We start from the raw sequence: 23,539 nt of genomic DNA, 5'->3' as shown, positions 1-23,539 counted from the left end.
ACCGACTGGACCGATACACACCATATTCGGCATAGCTATGTGTGGTCTTAAAATACCTCTAGATTTTAAATTTCAGGCAAATCGGATAAAGACTACGGTTTCTAAAAGCCCAAGACCCCAAATCGGGTGGTCGGTTTACACGGGGGCTATATCAAAACTTGAACCGAATAGCTTATCTTCGAACGTGACCTGCCTGTAGATGGAAAACTAATCTGTGCCAAATTTCAGACTACATATACTTTATATAGTCGGAAATCGGTATTTCGATGTGTTACAAACGGAATGACAAACTTATTATACCCCATCACTATTCTATGGTTGTGGGTATAGAAATCATATCTTTTTTGAAATCAGTTAAAGCGATGAAAGCCGGGATCTGGACTTCGAATCGAATCGCCATGTATAGTATTCACTTGTCAAAGACATCAGTTGAAAATGTAAACCTTCGAATGGCCACCAGAACTCATTTTGGGGAGTAAAGTTGGCACTAAACAAAAATACAAAAGTGTCGATCGTCTCAAAACAGCATTTCTCCGGGAATGGACCAATATACTACAGAGCCACTTTCGTGCATCGTGTGATAGCTTTGTCGGCTGATTAAAGACAATAATTTATGTCAAAGGTAGACAATTTGAGCGAATCTAAACTGATTCTAAAATTTTATATTATTTCCGACATTCTTTGCTTTTGAATAATGAAATTACAAAAAAAGAAAACATATATAGCGCTTTACTTTGATGCATTAACATATCAGCTACTATGTATATATGCGTAGTTTGAATGTCATATAGATTTAATGCTAGCAACGCTATGTCTTAGGCCGTCGTTTCTCCGGGAATGGACCAAAATACTACAGAGCCACTTTTGTGCATTGTGTGATAGCTTTGTCGACCGTTTAAAGACCGAATTTTAGAATCTAAATTGATTCTAAAATTTTTAATTATTTCCGACATTGTTTGCTTTTGAAAAATAAAATAACAAAAAAAAAAAAAAACATATCAGCTACCCTGTATATATGCGTAGTTTGAATGTCATATGGATTTAATGCTAGCAACGCTATATCTTAGGCAGCAGTCAAATCAGCAATTTATTAAACTCTTTCTAAAGCAAAGCATAATGACTCAAATTCATGGTATAGGGTGTTTGAGCTTCGGCTGGACCGAACTTATCCCAATACCTGATATTTATTTTCCTTAGTCGTCCTCTTCTCTATGAATACTATGGAATTTTTTTAAAAAATACATGACAAATAATTTTTAATTCAATGTTAATTAGAGTTATTTTAATTTGAAATTAAAATTAAAAAAAAAAATCAATTTTTTTAATTGTATATTAGTATGTTTTGCATTTTGTTATATATACAGAGTAAGCACAAACAAGTATTTCCTCCCTTAAAGCTTTCACTTGACGAATTTTCCATTCTATAGTAGGCAAGAGCTTAGCAAATCTCCAAACCAATTATATCCATATTCTTTTGTATTTTCGTTTTGAATATTGCTTTTATCAGTGATTGTTCTAAAGAAAAACTTGCTGTGGATAATAAAAGCTATGCAAGCCTCGTGGATAAGCGATACTTTTGAGTCTGCTTCTTCTTTGCATTGGACTAAACTCTACACGAAAGCTTCCAATAGAGAGCTTTACTTAAGCATATTCTCATGTGTGCCACTGGGGGGCTGCTGGAGCGCGTGTTTGTGTGTAGGCAATACCTGTTGTTGATATTGTTGTTGGGTTTGAACGTATGTTTGTTGCTGTTCTTGTTGTTGTTGTTGTTGCTTGTGATAGGATTCAAATTGTCTTTGGTAAATAGGTTGAGGAGAGGCTGTAGACTCATCACGACCTACATCACCTGCTGGTTTTGTATATGGAAAATCATGCTTAGATTGTGGCTGGTCCACTTTGCTCCAGCATCCACCGGGAGTCGTCTCCCGTTGCTGTGGTTGATATTGAGGTTGGTGTTGATGCTGCTGCTGCTGCTGTGGATGTTGCTGATATCTTGGTGTCTGGTATTGCTGTTGATAATATTGGCATGGTTGATTAAATGTTGGTGGTTGGTTTTCCCTTGGTTTTTGCCATTCCGAACTTGCGGCACCGGCCTTAGATGATGAACCATCATCATAGGTTCCGCTCTTATTCAAATGCATTGGTTCTTGTGATGGCAATCGACTGAATTGTTTGTCTACCAATACAATAGGAGTTTCTGGCGTTTGTGGGGGGAAAGGCTCAGGAAGATCTTGGTCCTGATGCATTTGGTGGTGATAGGGTGAAATACTTTCACGTGCATGGTTATTACTAGTATTATTAGTGGAATTATAATAAGGTGTATGTGGTTGGTTTTGGTAGTGGTGGTGGTATTGATTGTGGTGGACGTTATTGTAAAATTTACCCTGTAATTTCAATATACATTCAAATATATATACAATGTTATATAGGAAATGTAATTGTGAGAATTTTTTTTTGTGTCTGATTGTAAGCGATTGAAGTTATTAGTCTATAGATACAATTAGTGGTAAATATATTTATATACATATATATGTACAATATATGTGTGTGATTATGCAAGTAAAAAATTTACCATACATACTTGTGGCTTATTGAATATATTTTTATATATATGTGTGTGTGTGTATGTGCTCTTTGAAAACATTTTGTCTTATATAAACCGTGTTTTATATTGCAAATTTAAAATTAAAGTTCTATGCTTTTTTTAAGCTTCGGATCTATGTGTGTTTTTATTCGTTTTATTTTGCAATATACACTGAAAGAAAAGTTTTTGATTTTCAGAGGAAAGAAATATTAGACAAACTAAATTTTCTTTTGACGCTATACAAATTTTCTTTAGAAGCAACTTACAAATATTAGAAACAAATGCTGTATCGCTTGTCATAAATTCAGGTTTATTTGCTCTTAAAGAAAATACTCTATGACAAAGGGGAATTTCTTTTGTCTAAAATTTCGTTCCGGAGGAAAGATTTTTTTTTGTTTTAGAAAATATTGTAATAATATGAAAGTATGTTTTCTTTGTGTGTAGAAACCAGACGTTTCTCTCACAGAAAAAAATATCACCAAAATATTTCCAATTAAAAAGTTAATTGAAGTTGAATGTTTTTTTTCAATTAATAAATTAATTGATACAATTAACTTTTTTATCAAGATAGAGACATTAAGTTAATTAACGGCCATTTTCATGTAGCTCCGTTAGGCTTTAACTTCCAGTTAACAGAAAATGAACTGTCAATATCTTCTTTCCGGTTAACATTAACTGAAAAAATTTCAGCAGTTAAATTTTTAACTGGCATATGGAATATATAGCCAAGGTAACTGATATGTCCATAGTGCGGTTTAAAAGTTCGTTAGCTAACGTAGCACTAACGGAGCTTCATGAAAATGGGGGTAAGTCAATGATTGAAAATTTTAAATTAAAAAATTAATTGATACAATTAACTTTTTAATCAAATTCGGAAGACTAAGTCAGTTAAAAAAGTGATGAACATTTCTTAATCCGAATAAAAACTCTAAGCCAATTCAGAAAGTAATTGAAAATAGTTACCTTTTTAAATAAAAAATTAATTGGGGTTTGCATTCAAAATCAATTAAATATTTAATTGAATCAATTAAAAAATTAATTGAAAATTGCTATTGACATCAATTAATTTTTTAATCAAGAATTTTTTCTATGCCCAATTAAAACTGTGATTGATACTATCATTTTCGTGATTGAAGACATTTCAATTAAAAAATTAATTGGATCAATTAATTTCGTGATTGAATCAGAAAAAAATTTTTTTTGTGTGCTGTCACGGTTGCTACTCGAGCCAAAAACAATCTACCAACATTTGAAGAAAATGTTACCAAAACATTACCAAATAAAAAAAATCTTATTTTGCAGTGTTTGATCAAATTGTTGTGGTTATTATAAAACCATTTGTATATTTCTTCATAAAAATGTTTTATTATTTTATTTTAGAAGTTTATTTATTATTTTATAATCACTCCTAATAGCGTCAATTTATTTGAGTGTATCATCATGTATCACTTGAATTGTAATTGTATCAAAGTTACTTATTTATTTATCATTTATTTATTTATTATTTAATTCATTATAATTAGAAATTACAATAAACTTATTTATACGGGCACTAGCAACTATCGGCCTAAGTGTATTGAACTTATAAATATTTTTAGCTTGCACTAACAAGAGGAAGTTACTACTTCAACAAAAATAGAGAAAAATGGTGACTTTGGTGTTTGGCTTAAAACAAAAATTATTTTTTTTTTAACTATTGATTTTATAGAAAATTTTGTCAAAATTTTATTTCTACGCTGAAAGAAGAGTTTTCTTTTCTGAGTAACGAAATTTTAGACAACCAAAGTTTTCTTTTGACTCCAACATTTTTTCCTTAACAACAAATAAAAATGATTGGAGGTAGTCGTTGGATCGTATATCGTCAATTCGGATTCATTTGCTCTTAAAGAAAATATTTTAGATTAATGAGGAATTTCTTTTGTCTAAAATTTCGTTCTTGAGGAAAGTATTTTTTCTTTGGAGGTATAGAAAATTTTGCCAAAATTTTAATTCTATAGAAAATTCTGTCAAAAATTTATTTCTATAGAAAATTTTGTCAAAATTTTATTTCTATAGAAAATTTTGTCAAAATTTTATTTCTATGGAAAATTTTGTCAAAATGTTATTTCTATAGACAATTTTGTCAAAATTTTATTTCTACATAAAATTTTGTCAAAATTTTATTTCTATAGAAAATTTGGTAAAATTTTTATTTCTATAGAAAATTTTGTCAAAATTGTATTTCCACAGAAATCTACCAATACATCAAGAATTCTACCAATCTACCAATCTACCAAACAGTAAAACATCTTGCATTTTTGCTAGAATTCTACAAACTGTGGCAACCGTGTTCTCTGTCTCTAGTAAGAATATGTGTTGTTTTTATTGTGAAATATTGAAGATAAAACAAATAAAAACAAGTAAGGAAAGTCTACAGTCGGGCTGGGCCGACTATATTATACCCTGCACCACTTTGTAGATCTAAATTTTCGATACCATATCACATCCGTCAAATGTGTTGGGGGCTATATATAAAGGTTTGTCCCAAATACATACATTTAAATATCACTCGATTTGGACAGAATTTGATAGACTTTTACAAAATCTATAGACTCAAAATTTAAGTTGGCTAATACACTAGGGTGGAACACAATTTTAGTAAAAAATAAATATGGGAAACATTTAAATCTGAAGCAATTTTAAGGAAACTTCGCAAAAGATTATTAATGATTTATCGCTCGATATATACGTATTAGAAATTTAGGAAAATTAGAGTCATTTTTACAACTTTTCGACTAAGCAGTGGCGATTTAACAAGGATAATGTTCGTATTTTGACCATTTTTGTCGAAATCAGAAAAACATATATATGGGAGTTATATCTAAATCTGAACCGATTTCAATCAAGTTTGGCACACATGACTATATTACTAATTGTACTCCTAGTGCAAAATTTCAACTAAATTGGGCCAAAACTCTGGCTTCTAGGGACATATAAGCCCATATCGGGCGAAAAACATATATGGAAGCTATATCTAAATCTGAACCAATTTCAATCAAATTTGGCACACATGGTTATACTACCAATTGTACTCCTTGTGCAAAATTTCAAGCTAATCGGGATAAAACTCTGGCTTCTGGGTCCATATAAGTGCATATCGGGCGAAAGATATAAAGGGTGATTCTTTTGAGGTTAGGATTTTCATGCATTAGTATTTGACAGATCACGTGGGATTTCAGACATGGTGTCAAAGAGAAAGATGCTCAGTATGCTTTGACATTTCATCATGAATAGACTTACTAACGAGCCACAACGTCGAATTTTCAGTGAATGGGCCCTAGAAAAGTTGGCAGAAAATCCGCTTTTTTATCGACAAATTTTGTTCAGCGATGAGGCTCATTTCTGGTTGAATGGCTACGTAAATAAGCAAAATTGCCGCATTTGGAGTGAAGAGCAACCAGAAGCCGTTCAAGAACTGCCCATGCATCCCGAAAAATGCACTGTTTGGTGTGGTTTGTACGCTGGTGGAATCATTGGACCGTATTTTTTCAAAGATGCTGTTGGACGCAACGTTACGGTGAATGGCGATCGCTATCGTTCGATGCTAACAAACTTTTTGTTGCCAAAAATGGAAGAACTGAACTTGGTTGACATGTGGTTTCAACAAGATGGCGCTACATGCCACACAGCTCGCGATTCTATGGCCATTTTGAGGGAAAACTTCGGAGAACAATTCATCTCAAGAAATGGACCGGTAAGTTGGCCACCAAGATCATGCGATTTTACGCCTTTAGACTATTTTTTGTGGGGCTACGTCAAGTCTAAAGTCTACAGAAATAAGCCAGCAACTATTCCAGCTTTGGAAGACAACATTTCCGAAGAAATTCGGGCTATTCCGGCCGAAATGCTCGAAAAAGTTGCCCAAAATTGGACTTTCCGAATGGACCACCTAAGACGCAGCCGCGGTCAACATTTAAATGAAATTATCTTCAAAAAGTAAATGTCATGGACCAATCTAACGTTTCAAATAAAGAACCGATGAGATTTTGCAAATTTTATGCGTTTTTTTTATCAAGCTCTTAAAAAATCACCCTTTATATGGGAGCTATATCTAAATCTGAATCGATTTCAACCAAATTTGGCACGCATAGCTACAATGCTAAATTTACTCCCTGTGCAAAATTTCAACCAAATTGGGCCAAATCTCTGGCTTTTAGGACTATATTAGTCCATATCGGGCGAAAGATATATATGGGAGCTATATGTAAATCTGAACCGATTTCAATCAAATTTTGCACACTTGACTATAATACTAATTGTACTCCTAGTGCAAAATTTCAACCAAATTTGGCCAAAAATCTGGCTTCTGGGGCCATATAAATCCATATCGGGCGAAAGATATATATATGGGAGCTATACCTAAATCTGAACCGATTCCAATCAAATTGCACACTTGACTATACGACTAAGTGTTATGTTTGTACAAAATTTCAAGGAAATCGGTATAAAACTCTGGCTGCTGGGTCAATATTAGTGCATATCGGGCGAAAGATATATATGGGAGCTATATCGGAATCTGAACCGATTTCTTCCAAAATCAATAGGGTTCTATTCTGACCCAAATTAGGAACATGTGCCAAATTTGAAGGCGATTGGACTTAAATTGCGACCTAGACTTTGATCACAAAAATGTGTTCACAGACAGACGGACGGACGGACAGACGGACATGGTTATATCGACTCATGGACCCACCCTGAGCATTATTGCCAAAGACACCATGTGTCTATCTCGTCTCCTTCTGGGTGTTACAAACATATGCACTAACTTATAATACCCTGTTCCACAGTGTGACGCAGGGTATAAAAATTGCATTGACTTTGTATTGATTTTGGTATTGATTCCGAGCCAAAGATGTGGCTTCTTTAAAATAAATACATTTTTTGAGACCTATCTAGCTTTAATTCTACACCCTCAAAAAACAATCGCTTCTGTAACATATACTCCAAACACGGTTTGCTTCAAGCATATATATTTTCAGGATTGGTCCAAACAAAATATTGTTTGTATTGTTCAAACATATTATGTTTCACCTTAGGGCATACACTGGTATTAAAAAATTTTAATGAAATTTTCTTTGTGTGTATATATTTTTAAGGCACCAATTGGTTGCTTCCATTATTTTACTTGCAGCATACTCTCTAGGTCTCCATTTCTAAATACATATATGTTTATAGACTATTTCCAAATTAATATATTTTTGTATCTAAGCATATTATATTTACAAACATTTTATGTCCCAAACATAATATGTTGTAACATATTAACATATATGTCCCAAACATGTTATGCTAGCTTATGAAAATTATATGCTTGCACTTAAAAATATTGTGTTAAAAATTTGAGTTCCAAACATATAATTTTTGCACCCAAACATATGAAAAACAGTCTTTTTCGTCCATGTAGCTAGGATCAATAACATTAAAATTAGAATTCAGATTTTATTTACTGAATTTTCATTCTCTATTTACGATTTATTAATAAAGTTATTCACGTACAAACAAATGCCTGTTTAAAAATCCAAATTATAATAAAAACTGTTTTCGTAATTCCAAAAAACTGTTAACCAAATAAGCAAACTTCTCGGAATAAGTCTCAGACTATATTTGAGGCGTTTTTATCTTAAATCTAAAGATTCTTAATTTAAAAAGCACTACTTTTATGGTTTTCTTTATGGGTAAGTTTACTTGAAGGAAATTTTGCCTTACTTGAAAGATATACGACTTTTACAGAAGGAAGCTAATTTCCAAGATTAGATTCATTCTAAACTTTCTTTTAATTCAAATTACATTAAATCAAAGAAATTTGTCCTAAATATTGTGTAAATTGCTTGTCCTAAAATTTAGGTTGCATAATCTTCCTATTAGATCAATATTTGTTTAGTGTTGGAAACGAATTTAGCATTTCGAAACAATTTGTCCTGCAATTTGGGTTGCAAAATCTTTCTTTTATTTCATGTAAAAGCTTTCATCTTTCAGTGTAGGATTGATTCAAATTTGTTACTAATTCGTACTAGTTCAAGGGCTCCTCTGATTGATGGTATTGCTCCCTATCTTATTTCATTTAAAATCGGTCGAATTTATTACGCCTCACCAGATTGACGTATAGTCTCTCCCGGGAGACTTGGTTGATTTAGTTGGCTAATTTTTTTTTTCTTGTTAAAATGTGGGTTTGGTTTAAATCTCCAGATTCAGAACTATGCCACTTCTTTAACTAATGAGCTGGATACACGCACAGAAAAAAACATGTTTGGACATGGTTGCCGCATACATTTAATGCTTATCTAGAGTATGTAATTGTCGTGAAAACCATGTATTTTGTCTTTGTAAAAATTATTTTCGAGCGGAGAAAAATATATGGTGGCAATAAGCATTCAAATGGTTCTCAAATGCCGTAAACATTCTCTATTATTTAAATGATCGATTCTGAGACCATTACATGGTCGGGAAAATCATTTATCTGATCATTCAATTTTTTTACTTTTTTGCAGGGAAAAAAAAGTATTTTTGTAGCTTACGTGTAGACATGTCTAGAACCATTACATGGCCATAAAGACCATGTACATTGTTTTCGTGACCATAAAGATCAAAATAGTTTAGGTGGTGACTATGTTCTTTTAACTGGAAGTAAACCAATTTTGACGAATGCAATAACATTTTAGATGGTGACCATTGTCTTTTAATGGAAGCAAAATTCTTTTTATCAATATAATAACCTTTTAGATGAGGACAATTTTATTTTTCTTAGAACCATGTTCATTGAGCCAACATGGTTGCAGGTGAAAATGTTACATGGTCGCCGCAAAAATAGCTCCTGTCATATTATTTTGCTCTTCGAATATGATTGTGACAATCATGTTTCTTCTCTGCGTGTAATTTGTATTACATATAAAATACACCTATTGTCTAAATTGGCTTTATTCCTTATTGACTTTTATTCCAATTAAACTAATTGTCATATTTATACTTGCTAATAAAAAAGAATTAATTTAAATGTTTTTTTTTTACTTTTATTGATACTAACACAATGCTATTACTTTTCTATTTTATGTTATGCATTCAATCTAAATTTTGCAATTCAATTGGCCACACAAAAATGATTTATATAATATCTTTTTTATGTTTGCATATGAATTTGACATTGGGTTTCTTTTGGAAACGGAATAATAAAATATTTTCAAATTTTTTAATGAGCTATGGAAGATTTGCTTTTTTTGTGGTTGAGAATATACTGGGTTCAGTGATAATAACATACAAAAAGAAATTTTGTCAGTAATTATTGAAAAGATATACAAAATTAATGGGTATATAAATGCTGAGCATTATATGTATATGAAGGACGGAAAGTGTAAAGTGATATACATACATATGTTTCTAAAGAAGAACTCTTCGTTGACAACATCATCCGGCTGTTACTAAGTTCGGTTTCCGCAACTAATGGCAGTTTTAGTTTGCGGTTACATTTTTAAAGTCATTAAAAATAAATATAAAGACAAAGTGTTTAACACCGGAAGGGAAGGGTATTACGTAGTAATTGATGCCCTTTTATTCTATTTCATAGACTGAAAAACATATTATCGTCATAGATTTATTCTCCTTAAAATATGAATGTGATATATAAAGTTGTTTCTTGTTTCAAAGTCGATAAACTTTTCAATGAAATCGAGTTTTCCTTCTATCAACTTGCCTTTATAATTCAGAAAAACTCTTCACAATTATAATACAAAGCAAAAAGCGTTCAAAATTAGGAGTTTTTGAAAATTTTATTTTAACAACGATTTCGCATTCTTCGATAAAAATTGGAGAGATAAATTGTGTGTCTTTTCCTCCAGAACGAAATTTCAGTCAAATAAAATTCCCTATGTTGTAATACCTTTTCTTTAAGAACAAATAAACCCTAGTTTATTATATGTCCTTTGACGATTGTCTCAAATCTTTTTTCTTTGATTTTATACATATGGGAGCTTTATCTAACCGATTTTTATTTAGCTCACATTGCTAATGTGTTATTGTACTCTCTGTGCAAAATTTCAAAAAAATAGGAGTGAAACTTTGGCCTCCGTGATCATATGAATCGATAAGTTAGGTTAGATATAGTGGGTTCACATAGACTCTTCCGTCCATTGTGATACCACAGTGGTGAATTTCTCTCTCATCACTGAGTGCTGCCCGATTCTATGTTTTGCTCCATGACAATCCTTTTATAGCCGTTCAGCGTTTCACATTGCGGTGAAACCACTTGTACGGACGAAAAATACAGTTTTTCATATGTTTCGGTGTAAAAATTATATGTTTGGAACTCAACTTTTAGCACATTATTTTTAAGTGCAATCATATAATGTTCATAAACTAGCATAACATGTTTGCGACATATATATTAATATGTTAGAACATATTACGATTGGGACTAACATTTTTTAAATCTAATATGTGGGAATGCAAACATATATTAATTTAGAAAATGCCTATAAACATATATGAGTTTAGAAAGAGAGACCGAGAGAGTATAAAGAAAAACTAATGATAGCGAATAAGAGAGATAACGAAAGACATGTGTTGATGTCATAGTGAGGCTAAAAGCTCACATGATGGAATGTGTAAAACGTAAATGTTGGTGATTGCTTGTTGACTTTTATATTTTGTTTATAAATAAATACATATTTGGATCATAACATAACATTGCAATAAATTATAAACATAGTTTTTTATTTCTAATCCAACACAAGTATGTTTATGGCATTTGCTACATGTAAAAAAAGAATCCAACTGACACCTTAAAAATAGATATGCCTAAGTTGAAACATAATATGTTTGAACAAAACAAACAATATTTTGTTTGGAAAAATCCTTAAAATATATACGCTTGAAGCATGTTACAGAAGTGATTTTTTAGGGTGTAGAGAGCTTGAAAACCCTCAGAAATGTCACCAGCATTCCTGAGAAGGGATAATCCACCGCGGAAAAACTTTTTGGTGTTTGGTCGAAACTGGGCTTTAACTCGACCTTGTGCATGCAAAGTGAGCATGCTAACCATTGCAGCACGTTGGTTCCCTAAAAACTAAAACTAAACTGTAGAACAAAAGCCCATTGAACGTCGATATCCAATGAACGAAGTAAATATTTTTCGACAAATTCAAGATAATTTATTACATGTAATTATATTTTTTCACTTGTTAAAGAAAATTTCGTAGTTTGAAGGGAAAATTTTGAGTTCAAAATTGTAAAAATGTTTTCAGCGCCATATGAGGTTCACGATGGGCACATTTGTGGTAATATTTAAAACCAACCAAAATTTTGGTTGGAAATACTAATTTAAAAAATCTTTCTGCTTCATTTGTGTATAATTTTGTACTCTTGTTTAGTTAATCAAACTAACTTATGCAAAAAAAAAAATCTTAAAACCAAGGAAACTTTCTCAAAACATAATAATTCCATGAACTAAAATAGAGTTAAATTGGCTTTAGTGCCCTAGAGGGTACACTGAATTTTGAGTGTGCAAAATGTCAGTTAAATTGGTGTGAAATTTTGAATTAACATATGATGGTCAAATGAGTCTAAATCAGGCTAAAGATATATACACTGAAAAAAATATTTACCTGATATTAAAGATTACGCAACCTAAATTTTAGGATGCGAAATTTACAAAATATTAAGGACAAATTTCTTTAAAATAATGAAATTTTAATTAAAATAAAGTTTATAACTTTTGCTTCATTAAATTTAGGACACAAATTTAGTAAATTTGCGTCCCTCAATTAAGGTCGTATGTCTTTGAACTAAGGCTAATTTTTCTTAAAGTAAAGAAACACATTTTTGATTTAAAGAAAAAGACTGAAATATTGAAACTTTAGATTTAAGATAAAAATGCTTCATATATAGGCTAAGACTTATTTTGAGAATTTTGCTTCTTTGGTTTAAAGCGTTTTTGGAATTAAGAACATTTTTTTTAATATGAAGTATCCGTTATAATTTGGATTTTTAAACTGGCATTTGTTTGTACGTGTGTACCTTTATTAATAACCCGCGAATAGAGAATGCAAATTTGATAAATGAGATCTGCATTTCTATTTCTATATTTTAAAGAAGCCGCATCTTTGGCTCGGAATCAATACCAAAATCCTTAAGGGAAGGTCAAAATCTTTGGATTCAAGTAAACTTTTTTTTGAGTGTAAGGGATCTATATCTAAATCTAAACCGCCAAAATTGTAGTCGATTGTATTAAAACTGCGACTTAGTCTTTGATCATAAAAATGTGTTCACAGACGAACGGATTGAATCGATCTAGCCAGGGGCCGGCCATTAGCAATATTGGCAAAGATACCATCTGCCTATCTGGTCTCCTTCTGGATGTTGCAAACATATGCACTAACTACATTATAATACCCTGTTCCACTTTGAGGTTGAGATCAGTATATCTGGCAAAATTTAGAAGCATTCAGTAGATTAGTACTATACCGTCACCTATAAGTTAACTCTTCCACTGTACTGGGTCTACCCTCGTATACATTCCATATTATAATAAAATGCGATTCATTTCCTTAACATATTCTATTTATTTTCATCTGTACAAAATAAATATTTGTACATTTACAACCATTGCAATCTAACATAACGTAGTTGTTGGGGGGTATATTTAAATAATTTGAAATAATATTATTGCTGTTATATAACTAAATTGAAATGCATTTTAAATTTCCATTAAAGCTTACAAATACCTGTATGCATATATTTTATATGCAAACACAAATCGTATCTTTGGAGTTATATAGTCATTTACAAAGTTAAAAAAATATTGATTATGAAAGAAGTTGAGGATATGACAATTAAGCAAAGTTTACATAGAAAATGTAAAATAATTAGTTTTTATAAATAAGCTCCGGTTTGGATAATGGTCTACCGCATTCGACATTTGTCATCGTTAGAATAAAAATATAATGTATCAAAAAGAAAATTACTAAATCGAAAAAGATTTCAAAAATTCTATTTAGAGTTATTGCACTATTGCAAAAATTCTGGTGACAAGTATATGTGTGTCAATGTTTGTTCTTTTTCATTTCTAATGACATTAAATAAACAATTTGTATAGATAAATCTATATGTTATGCTTAGTTTATGTATGACAAACAGAATGAATATTGGGCTAAATGTCAACTAAATGACTTTTTCAGTTTTTCTTGATGTTCACTTATCACGCTTCAAATATAATCAAAATTAAAAAGACATGAAACACTAGATTACTAATTTTATTTATGTAGCGTTTGCATCCTAGCAGCCTTTATATATGCAAGGCTTTGAGATACAACGAATGTGAAAAGCGATTTCGGTTCCCTAAAAAAGTGCAATATTTTTGGAATTGGTTGTAAAATAATAACCTCTTCAAAGACTTGGGATTTCACATTACCTCCATGGAAGTAGAAAAGTCAAAACGGTATAGGTTCAAATCCCAGCAGGGATGGACTTTTCAACGATATTTTCATTATTTTTTTATACCCACCACCATAGAATGGTGACGGGGGTATAATAAGTTTGTCATTCCGTTTGTAACACATCGAAATATCGATTTCCGACTACATAAAGTATATATATTCTTGATCAGGGAGAAATTCTAAGACGATATAACGATGTCTGTCTGTCTGTCTGTCTGTCTGTTGTAATCACGCTACAGTCTTCAATAATGGAGCAATCGTGCTGAAATTCTGCACAAACTCGTCTTTTGTCTGCAGGCAGGTCAAGTTCGAAGATGGGCTATATCGGTCCAGGTTTTGATATAGTCCCCATATAAACCGACCTCCCGATTTGGGGTCTTGGGCTTATAGAAATCGTAGTTTTTATCCAATTTGCCTGAAATTTGAAATCTAGAGGTATTTTATGACCATAAAGAGGTGTGCCAAAAATTGTGAGTATCGGTCAATGTTTTGGTATAGCCCCCATATAGATCGATATCCCGATTTTATTTCTTGGGCTTATAGAAACCGCAGTTTTTATTCAATTTACCTGAAATTGGAAATCTAGAGGTATTGTAGGACCACAAATACGTGTGCCAAAAATTGGGAGTATCGGTCCATGTTTTGGTATGGTCCCCATATAAAAGGACCTCCCGATTTGGGGTCTTGGGCTTATAGAATCCGTAGTTTTTATCCAATTTGTCTGAAATTGTAAATCTAGAGGTATTTTAGGACCGTAAAGAGGTGTGCCGAAAATGGTGAGTATCGGTCCATATTTTGGTATAGCCCCATATAGACCGATCTCCCTATTTTACTTCTTGGGCTTATGGAAACCGCAGTTTTTATTCAATTTACCTGAAATTGGAAATCTAGAGGTATTGTAGGACCACAAATACGTGTGCCAAAAATTGTGAGTATTGGTCCATATTTTGGTATAGCCCCCATATAGACCGATCTCCCGATTTTACACCTTAGGCTTATAGAAACCGCAGTGTTTATTCAATTTACCTGAAATTGGATATCTAGAGGTATTGTAGGACCACAAATACGTGTGCCAAAAATTGTGAGTATCGGTCCATGTTTTGGTATGGTCCCCATATAAAACGAACTCCCGATTTGAGGCTTATAGAAACCGTAGTTTTTATCCAATTTGTCTGAAATTTGAAATCTAGAGGTATTTTAGGACCATAAAGAGGTGTGCCGAAAATGGTGAGTATCGGTCCATATTTTGGTATAGCCCCATATAGACCCATTTCCCGATTTTACTTCTTGGGCTTCTAGAATCCGAAGTTTTTATCCTACTTGCCTGAAATTGGAAATCTAGAGGTATTTTCGGGTCATAAAGAGGTGTGCCGAAAACAGTGAGTATCGGTCCATATTTTAGTATAGCCCCCATAAGAACGATCTCCCGATTTAACTCCTTGGGTTTCTAGAAACCGTAGTTTTTATCTGATTTGCCTGTAATTGTAAAAATTGTGGTATTTTAGGCTCACAAAAGCGAGTATCGGATTAAGTTTTTATCGGTCCATGTGGTAATGCCTCCATATAGACCGACTTCACTTCTTGATGGTGTAGAAGGCGCACTGATCATGAAAATAGCTTGAAACTCAATGTAAAATTTCCAGATTTTACTTCTACAGATTTAAGATTTCAAATCAAGACGTTATTTTATAATTTTCTTGCATACTTACAAGAGATGTTAATGATTCCTCTAAAACTCAAACAAAAATGGTTCTTATAAATCCAGAATCTGATATAGTCCTCCTGAAATTTAAAAGGAAACCCTAATATTTGGTTCATGGTGGTGGGTATGTAAGATTCGGCCCTGCCGAACTTAGTGCTGTATATACTTGTTTTTACTTTTTATTGGGGTGCCACCGTGGTGCAATGGTTAGCATGCCCGCCTTGCATACACAAGGTCGTGGGTTCGATTCCTGCTACGACCGAACACCAAACAGTTTTTCAGCGGAGGATTATCCCACCTCAGTAATGCTGGTGACATTTCTAAGGGTTTCAAAGCTTCTCTAAGTGGTTTCACTGGAATGTGGAACGCCGTTCGGACTCGGCTATAAAAAGGAGGTCCCTTGTCATTGAGCTTAACATGGAATCGGGTAGCACTCAGTGATAAGAGAAAAGTTCACCACTGTGGTATCACAATGGACTGAATAGTCTAAGTGAGCCTGATACATCGGGCTGCCACATAACCTAACCTACTTTTTATTGATTTATTGATGGAGGATCCCGGGATGCGATTTTGCTACACTGAAAGAATATTTTTTGTTCTAAGGAACAACTTTTAGATGATGCAAACAAAAAATTAGAAGAAAATAAATACAAGCATGCATACCTACGGAAAATTGGTGCAAATTGCCACTGACGAACCTATAACAGAACTGGTATCGGTGCTCCAGTTAGTTGCAAATTTTAAATAGTCTTCATTTATTGATTTCCGAGCTCGCTTGATATTAAAATATTATTGGATCTATTGGATTTAGTGACATAAAGTTATCAGAATAACCTACAGTTCGACAAATTTCAATAGTCGAATCGAATGCGATTCGGATGCCCAAAACGAAACAGATTTCTAAGAGTTTGTCCGAGAGTGGGGTGCTCCTTCTACACACAGAGAACAATTTGGTTGGAAATCGGTTCTGATAATGAAAATTCTACATTTAGAATTATATATTAGTTCTGTCAATCTATTTCCTTTAATGCAACATTTTTTTATGCTCGCTTGATATTAAAATATTATTGGATCTACACATTTAGTGACATAAAGTTATCAGAATAACCTACTGTTCGACATATTTCAAAAGTTCGAATACGATTCGGATGCCCAAAATGAAACAGATTTCTAAGAGTTTGTCCGAGAGTGGTTCCTGCCTATGGAGTGCTCTTTCTACACACAGAGAACAATTTGGTTGGAAATCGGTTCTGATAATGAAAATTCTACATTTAGAATTATATATTAGTTCTGTCAATCTATTTCCTTTAATGCAATCATTTTTTCATGCTAACTGTCATTTGGCAATCATTTCAATAGAATTTCATTTGTGATACAAGACAAATGGTTGTAGCAACAAAATCTATGTATTTTGTAGCATTTGTTTTAAATTCTGTTGGCACGAGCAACTTTAAATAAATTTCGTAACCGTCATTTAGTAATCAGCACTGACAATCAGTATTCACAACCGAATTCTATTTGAAATATTTTCAAATGTCACTTAAATTTGTTTTAATTATTTGGTACTCAAAGAAGATATTTTTTCTTTCAAATTAAGCAACACAATGGACGATTTTTAAGCCGCTGCAAATTTTATTGGCATCCACAATGCAGTCTAAGATATTTTTTTGATGATGTCCGACTGAAATTAATGGACGTAAGTAAAGGATACACATGATATTGAAGTGGATAATTTATGTTGGGTATATTATAGGGCGCAAAGAATCATACGTTCCACACCCCAATCGGATTTAATGATATATATCCAGGATGCATTGTCTACTGGGAACCTCAAAGAGATGTCGCAGTGAAGAAAGTGGTAGGTTCTGGACTGTTTCTATAAATATGAGTGCACCAAAATCTAACTAATCATATTTGATTTATTTTTAAACAATAATCCAATATGCCAAACATTGTACAACGGACCCAAATATGTACAAAATGATTCATGTCAAAATTGGACGTCTGTAAGTCAATTAGTTTGTGAGATAGAGCGTCTTTTGTGAAGCAACTTTTGTTATTGTGAAAAAAATGGAAAAAAGGAATTTCGTGTTTTGACAAAATACTGTTTTCTGAAGGGAAAAAATACGGTGGAAGCAAAAACTTGGCTTGATAATGAGTTTCCGGACTCTGCCCCAGGGAAATCAACAATAATTGATTGGTATGCAAAATTCAAGCGTGGTGAAATGAGCACGGAGGACGGTGAACGCAGTGGACGCCCGAAAGAGGTGGTTACCGACGAAAACACCAAAAATATCCACAAAATCATTTTGAATGCCCGTAAAATGAAGTTGATCGAGATAGCAGAGGTCTTAAAGATATCAAAGGAACGTGTTGGTCATATCATTCATTAATATTTGGATATGCGGAAGCTCTGTGCAAAATGGGTCCCGCGCGAGCTCACATTTGACCAAAAACAACAACGTGTTGATGATTCTGAGCGGTGTTTGCAGCTGTTAACTCGTAATACACCCGAGTTTTTCCGTCGATATGTGACAATGGATGATACATGGCTCCATCACTACACTCCTGAGTCTAATCGACAGTTGGCTGAGTGGACAGCGAACGGTGAACCGTCTACGAAGCGTGGAAAGACTCAAAAGTCCGCTGACAAAATAATGGCCTCTGTTTTTTGGGATGCGCATGGAATAATTTGTATCGATTATCTTGAGAAGGGAAAAACCATCAACAGTGACTATTATATGGCGTTATTGGAGCGTTTGAAGGTCGAAATCGCGGCAAAACGTCCCCATATGAAGAAGAAAAAAGTGTTGTTCCACCAAGACAACGCACCGTGCCACAAGTCATTGAGAACGATGGCAAAAATTCATGAATTGGGCTTCACCCACCGTATTCTCCAGATCTGGCCCCAGCGACTTTTTCTTGTTCTCAGACCTCAAAAGGATGCTCGCAGGAAAAAATTTGGCTGCAATGAATTGGGCATCGAATTGCTTCCCCACCCACCGTATTCTCCAGATCTGGCCTCCAGCAACTTTTTCTTGTTCTCAGACCTCAAAAGGATGCTCGCAGGGAAAAATTTGGCTGCAATGAAGAGGTGATCGCCGAAACTGAGGCCTATTTTGAGGCAAAACCGAAGGAGTACTACCAAAATGGTATCAAAAAATTGAAAGGTCGTTATAATCGTTGTATCGCTCTTGAAGGGAACTATGTTCAATAATAAAAACGAATTTTGACAAAAAAAATGTGTTTTTCTTTGTTAGACCGGGGACTTATCAGCCAACCTGTTATTGACATTACATATCGTATTTTAATCACATCGTGGCCTCAACAAGCTCAAAAAAATCTAATCTAAAGATCGATTTATAAGGGGGTTATACCTAGTTTAGGTTAGGTATAGTGGCAGCTTACTTAGACTATTCAGTTCATTGTGATACCATAGTGGTGAATTTCTCTCTAATCACTGTGTGCTGCTCGATTCTATGTTAAGCTCAATGACAATGGACCTCCGAGTCCGAACGCCACGGCGTTCCACATTGCAGTGAAACCACTTAGAGAAGCTTTGAAACACTCAGAAATGTCACCAGCATTACTGAGGTGGGATAATCCACCGCTGAAAAATTTTTTTGGTGTTTGGTCGAAACTGAGGTTGAACCCACGACCCTGGGTATGCAAGGCGGGCATGCTAACCATTGGACCACGGTGGCTCCCAAATTCGACCTACTTTAATAGTAACTACTTATGCCAAGTTTCCAGAAGATAGTTAATTTCGACGACAGGATCGACGTAGTTAGATCGACATTCAATAGCCTACATATAAACGGATCTTTAGATTTGATGTCTTAAAGTCGATCCTCGATAACGATATGTCTACATTGCAATGTATTTGCTAAACTAAAAGCTCAAATACGGTCTTCCAATCCCCAACACCATTGTTTATTTTATATCAAATTCACATTTATGTCCCTAGATCAATGTGACCTAATAACTAAAGACAATACATATATTACAAAATATAATAGCAAGAAAACAACAATAAACACTAGATATTGCAAAAGAATCTTCCTACCTCATACTACTACTGACAGGTGGTATGCGGCGGCAACAAGGACCATTAAAGAAATTGTTGATATTGTTCGAATTTAAGTTAATTTGCAATCGCGTGCCACATGAAACATAAAAGCCCACCACTAAACCGATGGCACCACCGCAGTGGAGCGTGAGTTTTCCCTTATGATTTCTTTTTATTGTTCTTTAGAACAAAAACTCCAAAATTATATGAGAACAAGTAGAGAAAAAAAAAAACGAAAAATGGAAAATTCTTTTTACCACTCATTTACTTGATATTTTTTTACCATCTAAAACTTAGAAATTTTCTTGTTTGTTGCTTCTTTTGTTGGTTGGTAACACAAAAAAAAAAACTTCAATACGACAGGGATGTGAGAAAATCCATAACTTAGTAATTTATAAAAGAATATCGAAAAACCTATCCATATAGGTATATATAAACCGAGGCGAGTATGTGGATGTGAGGAGTTTATAAAGAAATATGTATGTGAACATCTAAGCAAGAATTGAATATACCCAACGAAATATTTGGTGACAAGTTTCGGTGAATGTCAATATCTACACTTAAAAATATGGGAACAGGCTAATTTTAATTTCGAGAGATTTATAAAACAAGTGAATAAAGTAGAAAGTCGGGCGGGGCCGACTATATCATAGCCTAAACCAACCCCTACTAAATTAGTTAACATTGTTTGTGGGGTATCAATGGTACAGATTTTGGAGATAAACCGCATTTCCATATATAAGAACATTAAGGGGTGCATGTTTATGGGAGTTTTATCACAATCTGAACAGAAATGCTGACACTAAAAAAAAACATTACTTGCATCCAAAGATTTTGACCTTTCTTTATGGATTTTGGTACTGATTCCGAGCCAAAGATGAGGATTCTTAAAAAAAAAACATTTTTAGTGACCTATGTGGCTTTAAATCTAGGATCAATAAAATTAAAATTAGGGTAAAGATTTCACACTACAAAAAAATCACCATGATGGCAAATTTTGGTTAATTTTAGTAAAGTTAGATTATTTTTAGTAATTTTTAACTAAACAGTATTGCAAATGCTGACATCGCGCCGATATCACAAAAAAGTGAATATTTTTCAACAAATTCAAAAAAAAAAAAAAAATAAATATATATTAGACATTATTAATTTTTTTCAGAAATTTTGAAGAAAATTTTGTAGTTTGAAGAAAAAAAATTTAGTTAAAAATTGCAAAAATGACTTTAGTGCCATACGAAGTTCAAGCTGAGCGCATTTGAAGTAAAATTTACAAATTTAAAGAAATAATTAACCATTCTGTCAGAAGTACGGTTATTAAAGGAACATTTTTGAAAAACAGGCGATACATATATTGGGAGCTACACTCAAAAAAAAATTTACTCGGATCCAAAGATTTTGACCTTCCCTTAAGGATTTTGGTATCGATTCCAAAGATGCGGCTTCTTTAAAAAAATACATTTTTTAAGGATCTTCCTGGATTTAAATCTAGGATCAATAAAATTAAAATTGGATACAGATCTCATTCATCGAATTTTTATTTTCTTGCGGCGGCTTCTTTAAAATAAATACATTTCTTACGGATCTCCCTGGATTTAAATCTAGGATCAATAAAATTAAAATTGGATACAGATCTCATTCATCGAATTTTTATTTTCTTTTTGCGATATATTAATAAAGTTATTTATGTACAAACAAATTCCAATTTCAAAATCCAAATTATGCCAGGTACTTCAAAGTAAAAACAGTTTTCTTAATGCTAAAAAAAACTTTAAACCAAAGATGCAAATCCTTAAAATAAATCTTAGCCTATATTTGAAGCGTTTTATCTTAAATTGAAAAATGCAGTATGTCAGTAGAGTTAAAGAAGATTTCTTTAAATTAAAAATGTTTTTCTTTATTTTAAGGAAAATTTGCCTTACTTTAAGGATCTACAACTTCAGCAGAGAGACTCAAAATTTCAAGATTTGTGTCCTAAATTTAATGAAAAAGATTTTTGAAGCAAGGATTATAAACTTTTATTTAAGAAGAAAAGTATACATTTTTTGTGATAAACGTTTATTCTTTTACAGGATGTAAAAACAATTTCATAAAGACTATCTTATCTGGCTCATTGCATTTTCCCTCACATCTTTCTCACTTCCACAAGGTTTTTTTTTAGCTCTTAGCACCTTTTTCTGTAATACAAACAATGTAGATGAAATTATTCGATTTTATAACTTTTTATACTCTAAGGCCCCATAAAGTATATATATTCTGGGTCGTGGTGAAATTCTGAGTCGATCTAAGCATGTTCGTCCGTCCGTCCGTCTGTTGAAATCACGCTAACTTCCGAACGAAACAAGCTATCGACTTGAAACTTGGCACCAGTAGTTGTTATTGATGTAGGTAGGATGGTATTGCAAATGGGCTATATCGGTCCACTTTTACGTATAGCCCCCATATAAACGGACCCCCAAATTTGGCTTGCAGACCCTCTAAGAGAAGCAAATTTGGTACATGGTGTTAGTATATGGTCTCTAACAACCATGCAAAAATTGGTCCTTATCGGTCCACTTTTACGTATAGCCCCCATATAAACAGACCCCCAAAGTTGGCTTGCGATTGCTCTAAGAGAAGCAAATTTCATCCGATCCGCCTGAAATTTGGTACATGGTGTTAGTATATGGTCTCTACCAACCATGCAAAAATTGGTCCACATCGGTCCACAATTATATATAGCCCCCATATAAACCGATCCCCCGATTTGGCTTTCGGAGCCTCTAAGAGAAGCAAATTTCATCCGATCCGGCTGAAATTTGGTATGTGGTGTAAGTATATGGTCTTTAACAACCATGCAAAAATTGGTCCATATCGGTCCACTTTTACGTATAGCCCCCATATAAACGGACCCCTAAATTTGGCTTGCGATTGCTCTAAGAGAAGCAAATTTCATCCGATCCGGCTGAAATTTGGTACATGGTGTTAGTATATGGTATCTAACAACCATGCAAAAATTGGTCCATATCGGTCCATAATTATATATAGCCCCCTTATAAACCGATCCCCAGATTGGGCTTGCGGAGCCTGTTAGAGAAATAAATTTCATCCTATCCGGCTGAAATTGGGTACATGGTGTTAGTATATGGTCTCCAATGACCATGCAAAAATTGGTCCACATCGGTGCATAATTATATATAACTCCATATAAACCGATCGCCAGATTTGACCTCCGGAGCTTCTTGGAAGACCGAAATTCATCTGATTCAGTTGATATTTGGTACGTGGTGTTAATATATGGCCTCAAACACCCATGCAAAAATTGGTCGAAATCGGTCCATAATTATGTATAGCCCGAATATAAACCGATCCCCAGATTTGACTTCCGGAGCCCCTTGGAAAAGCAAAAATCATCGGATTCGGTTGAAATTTGGTACGTGATGTTAGTATATGGTATCCAACAACCATGCATGAATTGGTTCATATCAGTCCATAATTATATATAGCCCCCATATAAACCTATCCCCAGATTTTACCTCCGGTGCCTTGTGGAGAAGCCAAATTCATCCGATCTGGTTGCAATTTTGTACGTGGTGGTAATATATGATGTTTAACAACCATGCCAAAAGTGGTCCATATCAGTCCATAATCATACAAAGCCTCATATAAACCGATCCCGAGATTTGGTTTTGGAGCATTTTGAAGGAGTAAATTTCCTCCGAGTCAGTTGAAATTTGGTGCATTGT

The 23,539-nt window shown here is 33.5% G+C and overlaps 1 protein-coding gene across 6 annotated transcripts in view; it reads right to left on the bottom strand.

Annotated features, from left to right (window-relative positions):
* Positions 1 to 23,539, bottom strand: part of LOC142236755 (uncharacterized) — an 825,257-nt gene that overhangs the window by 8,311 nt on the left and 793,407 nt on the right. For 3 of the 6 annotated variants that reach the window (XM_075308025.1, XM_075308026.1, XM_075308028.1), the window contains exon 6: positions 1,707 to 1,727. The exons of the other annotated variants lie outside the window; for them this stretch is intronic. In XM_075308025.1, the coding sequence (XP_075164140.1) occupies positions 1,707 to 1,727 (21 nt within the window). The remainder of the gene's footprint in view (positions 1 to 1,706; positions 1,728 to 23,539) is intronic. 6 annotated transcript variants of the gene reach the window in all.

The sequence above is a fragment of the Haematobia irritans genome, chromosome 4, assembly GCF_050003625.1.
Source record: "Haematobia irritans isolate KBUSLIRL chromosome 4, ASM5000362v1, whole genome shotgun sequence".
Lineage (NCBI taxonomy): Eukaryota > Metazoa > Arthropoda > Insecta > Diptera > Muscidae > Haematobia > Haematobia irritans.
The sequence above is the reverse complement of the archived record's forward strand: the minus strand, read 5'-3'. Positions and strand labels throughout refer to the sequence as shown.